Source organism: Nanorana parkeri, unplaced genomic scaffold, assembly GCF_000935625.1.
Source record: "Nanorana parkeri isolate BGI_ZX_2015 unplaced genomic scaffold, ASM93562v1 scaffold1281, whole genome shotgun sequence".
Taxonomy (NCBI): Eukaryota; Metazoa; Chordata; class Amphibia; order Anura; family Dicroglossidae; genus Nanorana; species Nanorana parkeri.
In genome coordinates, this window is record NW_017307549.1 from 318,835 (window position 1) to 324,865 (window position 6,031).

Sequence of the window (6,031 nt, forward strand, 5' to 3'; positions counted from 1 at the left end):
ATTCCTGCATGGTACTAATATCTTAGCCACATTATATCTTAGACACATACAATGGATTTAAAATTGGTAGCATGGAGAAGTATAGTGAAGTACTTTACATTGGGTTTTTTTTATATTGCCTAAAACTAAACCCATATTTCTGTTCTTCGGGTGTCTTTGTATATATGTATTTGATTATATATAGATCTATCTATAGATCTATCTATCTAGATACACACACACTATACTGCCAAAAGTATTGGGACACCTGGCTTTACACGCACATGAACTTTAATGTCATCCCAGTCTTAGTCCGTAGGGTTCAATATTGAGTTGGCCCACCCTTTGCAGCTATAACAGCTTCAACTCTTCCGGGAGGGCTGTCCACAAGGTTTAGGAGTGTGTCTATGGGAATGTTTGACCATTCTTCCAGAAGCGCATTTGTGAGGCCAGGTACTGATGTTGGACGAGAAGGCCTGGCTCGCAGTCTCCGCTCTAATTCATCCCAAAGGTGTTCTATCGTGTTGAGGTCAGGACTTTGTGCAGGCCAGTCCTCCACCCCAAACTGGCTCATCCTTGTCTTTATGGACCTTGCTTTGTGCACTGGTCCACAGTCATGTTGGAACAGGAAGGGGCCATCCCCAAACTGTTTCCACAAAGTTTGGAGCATGAAATTGTCCAAAATGTCTTGGTATGCTGATGGTTTAAGAGTTCCCTTCACTAGAACTAAGGGGCCAAGCCCAACACCTGAGAAATAATGCCCCTCCCCCAAACTTTACACTTGGCACAATGCAGTCGGGCAAGTACCGCTCTTCTGATAACAGCCAAACCCAGACGCGTTTAATGGGATTGCCAGACAGAGAAGCGTGATTGGTCACTCCAGAGAATACGTCTCCACTTCTCTAGAGTCCAGTGGCGGCGTGCTTTACACCACTGCATCCAACGCTTTGCATTGCACTTGGTGATGTAAGGCTTGGATGCAGCTGCTAGGCCATAGAAACCCATTCCATGAAGCTCTCTATGCACTGTTTTTGTGCCGTTCTGAAGGCCACCTGAAGTTTGGAGGTCTGTAGCTATTGACTGCAGACAGTTGGCGACTTCTGCACGCTGTGCACTTCAGCATGCACTGACCCCGCTCTGTCATTTTACATGGCCTACCACTTTGTGGCTGAGTTGCTGTTGTTCCCAATTGCTTCCACTTTGTTATAATACCACTAACAGTTGACCGTGGAATATTTAGTACCAAGGAAATGTCACGTGACACCTGAATCCAATGATTTGGAGGGGTGTCCCAATACTTTTGGCAATATAGTGTGTATGTGTGTGTATATGTGTATGTGTATATATAATGATATTGTTGCAAATGTCTTACAACTATTTCCTAGACACGCTCCCAGACACACTTAGGGATGAAGGAAAAATTTAACTTATTTTATTACTTCTCTTCCTTCCCTAATAAAAAGTTTGCATTTAAATTAAAACATGCTCTCCTAAACTGAGCATGGGACGAATAATTGAATTTTGCAGTTCAGTTAAGTTGCCAACAGAAACAATTTTTGGTCCTCTGTTGATGGGCTTTTAATCACGTCAAACTGCTTCTCTTTCCGTGCAAGTCAATGGGAATAGAAAAGCATCTTAAAGTAGGTCAAATGCAGGTCAGATGGTGGTAAACTGCAGATCGAATGCACCTGTCAATGAATTGTGAATGATCTCAGAACTATCTCAAACTGATAACTTTTTATTAATCTCCTTTTGTGTCTTTCTCAGGTCCTATTTTATGTCTCTCCTGTTCATAGATTAGTGGGTGCATTAATGACTGTCTTATCGCTTTTCCCAGGTGAGATGGGGTTATAATCTAAAATGTTATGTTTTTATAGATATTTTTGACTATCATGGTTATGTTGTATTTTAATTATGGTTAAATGAGTCACGGAGGAAAATATGATGGTTCTGTTGCTGATAGGAAAAACATTATATAATTATTAAAATAAAATTAGATGCTTTTGATTATACATTATGTTTTAACTTGTTTTCTTATCTTAAAGGCATGATTGAGCATGGACTCACAGACAGCTCTCACTACAGGCCCCGACAAAGTATTGCAGATGAATTCTCTTCAGTTGTGACATCCCAGGACTGTATTCCTGTAGCTTCCTCTGAAAGTTTTAAGTCCAAAGATGAAAACAATGAAACTAAAACCAACAGTTTTTTAGAGGACAACAAATCAGAAAGACCAATTTCCGAGCCTAGTGTAGATTTAAATGGTAGCATTGAACATCTGAAGCCTCCATCTCATAAATCTCCTGAATCTATTGAGAGTGACTGGGAAACACTGGATCCAAGCATCCTAGAGGAGTGTATTACAGGAGAGGAAGGGGAAGTATGGAATGTGGGGCCAGGGGAATCTGACACTCTCATTAAGGACACCGTAACATCAGGAAGTGTTCCCATTACCGTTCAGCCTCAGTCAAAAACAGGCCAGGCAACATTTGTTCCTGGGCTGATATCTGGTCTAGAAGAGGACAAGTATGGAATGCCTTTAGCAATATTTACTAAGGTCAGTATACCAGTAAGTGAAGAGGCACAAAGGTGATCAGTCTGGATGTGCTTCTTTAGAATATTGATTGTCATAAGCAAGCAAATACCATAATTAAGTGTTTTAGGTCTTGAATACATAAGACCCATTTAGCACATCAGTGCACCACTTAAAAAAGCTCATATAAGATCTTTACTATTTTCAGCAATGGTTAACTTTAAAAATTTCTATTTCTGCGTGTTTTCAAAAACAATCATAAAAATAAAGACTTGAGATGTATACAGTGTGCACCTCCTGCGTCGTCTGTACTTCAGTTTTTTATTTGTAAAAAAAAAAAAAGGCATAGTGCTGCATACCAGTATTGCCTGTTGGCTCCCTGCAACTGATCTGCCCCCATTACTGATTTGCCATGTTTTGTTCTGCCTCTTTGGAGGTGGCCATCTTAATAGAGGCAGGGCTTTGCTTCGTTGTGTCAAAGCATCCAGTAAAGAGAACAAGGAGCAGCACAGTAGTGATATCACGAAATCTCACTCCAAAAGATAGGTTGACGTCGAGTAAATGGATACCAAACATGTCAAGCCTTAAAATTGTGCATGTCATTACATTGGTGAAAAACTATAGTATTCAGCATTGTCCATAGGCAGCGCTTTAAAAGCCTTTACAGCTCAATGGCTCAACTGCCATTTACTGTATGTACATGCTCATGCCCTATACATGTGTTCGCATGTGCATGCATTGTTGGGGTGGAGGAGGAGTATCCCCTGCTCTCCAATGCAAACGGTCAAGGTGTGTGTGTGTGTGTGGGTGTGTGTGTGTGTGTGGGTGTGTGTGTGTGTGTGGGTGTGTGTGTGTGTGTGGGTGTGTGTGTGTGTGTGGGTGTGTGTGTGTGTGTGGGTGTGTGTGTGTGTGTGGGTGTGTGTGTGTGTGTGTTTTCACAAATCAAAGGAAACTCTCACTTTCGTATACCAATGCTGCTTATAAGGACAAGGCACTTCTCTTTAGGCAAGTAGATCAAAGTAGTGGAAAATCTGGTGATTTTTCTGCATATGTGATAGAAGTCCTTGTCTGTGCATCTGTTCTTAGCTCTTTTTTTTTTTTTTTTTTAAAATTTGACTTGCTGTTAGTGCAGAGGTTGCTGGTACAGGACTAAGTTATTGTTTGTCGGGATGGGGGTAATTAATATTACGTTTTACTTTTATTTTTTAGGGTAGTATTAGGCTTAATGGTTCAGTGTTGGAGGCAGAAGAGGTGTAAGTGTTAGGACACATGTAAAACCAGTCAAATCCTATATTTGAATGAGAATTTTTGTGCCCATTCTCCTGCAGAAGCATTGGTGTTAGTGAAGCAATGTACTTTTTTTCACCATTTATTGCCATTATTTGATAAATGTGACTGATTAAAGCAAAGCTGAAAGAATTGAATGTGTCCAATGATCTACTAAATCAAAGAGCGAAGTAAAAATTAAAAAAAAGGAGTAGAACAACCATAAGTGGATTCATATGATTGGCCCTGAATGGGGAAATATGAAGTCAGAAAATGATTAAATTAAGTCCGTAGCAGAACATGACTAAAAATATACTTGAGATTCAGGACTTCCCCTATTGACCAGGCTCTCCAGTGTACAAACAAAAGGAGAACTGCTCTTTCTGGTGCACAAGGAATTGGGCAGACCCTATTCCAGAAAAACCAGACCAGAAAATATCCATAGTCATTTGAGGTGTTTACATTTTGTTTTATACCATTCCAGGGTTACCTGTGCTTACCGTATATGGCACTGCAGCAGCATCATCTGCTCTCCGATGTCAGCATACGTGGTTTTGTGGCTGGAGCTACCAACATCCTTTTTCGACAACAGAAACACTTGAGTGATGCCATTGTTGAGGTAAGCCAAATTACTCAAATTTCAGCCTATTAAGTGGATAGTAGACATGTACGGTATGCTGTGAGCCACTTATTTTTTTTTTTTACACTGACTGTTTTTGTCTCCTCCTGAGACCCAGCAACTTGCTGACTCGAAAAGATCCACAGGCAGTGTCAACTCCCTAAGAAGGCTAAAATTAGAATCCAGTTGTAGTTTATTCCCAGCTGGGAAATTGGAGAGGATATATTATTATTTTTCTTGGAGGTGAAAAGGCATTTCGATCACAAAGCACCCTGACTCTCTAAGGCTGGGTTCACACCTAGGCATATCGAATATGCGCGTTTGTTGCGATTCGCGGTAAACGCGCATTTCCGAGGGCTACTTGGCTGTATCCCAATGGAAACGCGCGACAAAAACGCCCCAAAGAAGCTCCTGTACTTCTTTGGGCGTAGGGCGTTTTGTAGCGCGTTCATACAGCCTGTAATATGCCCAGGTGTGAACCATACCCATAGGAAATAATGGGATTTCGGTGTTTGAGCGTTTTGCAGAGCGTTCGAACGCGCTACAAAACGCCCAGGTGTGAACCAGGCCTAAAGGTTCTTTTGATAGAGACGGTGAAACAGAAACTAATATCCTAGCAAGGAAAAGCTGGGAATGTCTCGCTAGGGCTGTACTAGAGCCTACCAAGTAACCTGGGATGATTGTTGGGGCGAGCCATGTAGCGAGTATCAGCAAGACTGCAAAATTTGTTAAATGTTCAAGAGGGGCTCATTGTTAAAGTGTTTAAAGACTGGACTGTCAGCCGAAAATCTGGGTCTGAACGTGCAAATTGTGGCCATCAGCGACTGGTCAATGTTAGGGCAGAACGGAGAGTGGCAAGACTGGTACAAGACAACAGAAGGGCAACAGTACAGTGTCAGATTCCTCGCATCACCTTTCAACATCTCGTGGAGTCACGAGATGGCCCAACGAAGTCATCTCGTGGAGTTATCTCATGGCCCAACGAAGTACTGATGGGCTGGTCATAATAATCTGGCCACTCAGTGTAATATATATATATATCTCTTCAACACCATCTGTGTTCCACATATAATATCGGCGCATCCCTGGTTTCTTTTCTCCCCGCTGGCCGCTGTTTCAGCGGGGAGAAAAGAAAGTTTCTCTGTGATTGGACTGTGATAGGCGTCTCTCCTCCCACACCGCTCAGCCGCCTATCACAGTCCGGCAGAGCGGTGTGGGGGCGGAGACAGCGCTATCACAGGAGGCTGGACTTTCCTCTCTACACCGCTCGATCAGCCTCCTGTGACAGCGTGTCACAGAGAAAAGCAAGGTACACACACTAAGTGATCAGTGATCGCTGAGTGTGTGTACATAATTGAGGATATTGTATGTTAACTATATCCTCAATTATGAATGAATGGGAGTGATCTAAATCACCCCCATTCATTCATTATTGTAGTTATAGTAAACAATGTTCTCATGTTATCAATGAACAGGAGCACTCATGGGGACACAGAAAAAGAGATTGAGGACTCTGTGTTCTCAATCTCTTTTTCTATTTTAAAAGGGAAATATCAGGGGTCTTTTTAGACCCCTAATATTTCCCCGAAGCCCCTAAAAGTAAAGTAAATAAAAATATTTATTAAAAAATGAAT

The 6,031-nt window shown here is 41.8% G+C and overlaps 1 protein-coding gene across 1 annotated transcript in view; it reads left to right on the forward strand.

Moving 5' to 3' along the window:
- Positions 1 to 6,031, forward strand: part of AVL9 (AVL9 cell migration associated) — a 43,638-nt gene that overhangs the window by 31,556 nt on the left and 6,051 nt on the right. The window contains exons 8-10 of the mRNA XM_018569058.1: positions 1,747 to 1,816; positions 2,025 to 2,536; positions 4,263 to 4,397. Coding sequence (XP_018424560.1) covers positions 1,747 to 1,816; positions 2,025 to 2,536; positions 4,263 to 4,397 — 717 coding nt within the window. The remainder of the gene's footprint in view (positions 1 to 1,746; positions 1,817 to 2,024; positions 2,537 to 4,262; positions 4,398 to 6,031) is intronic.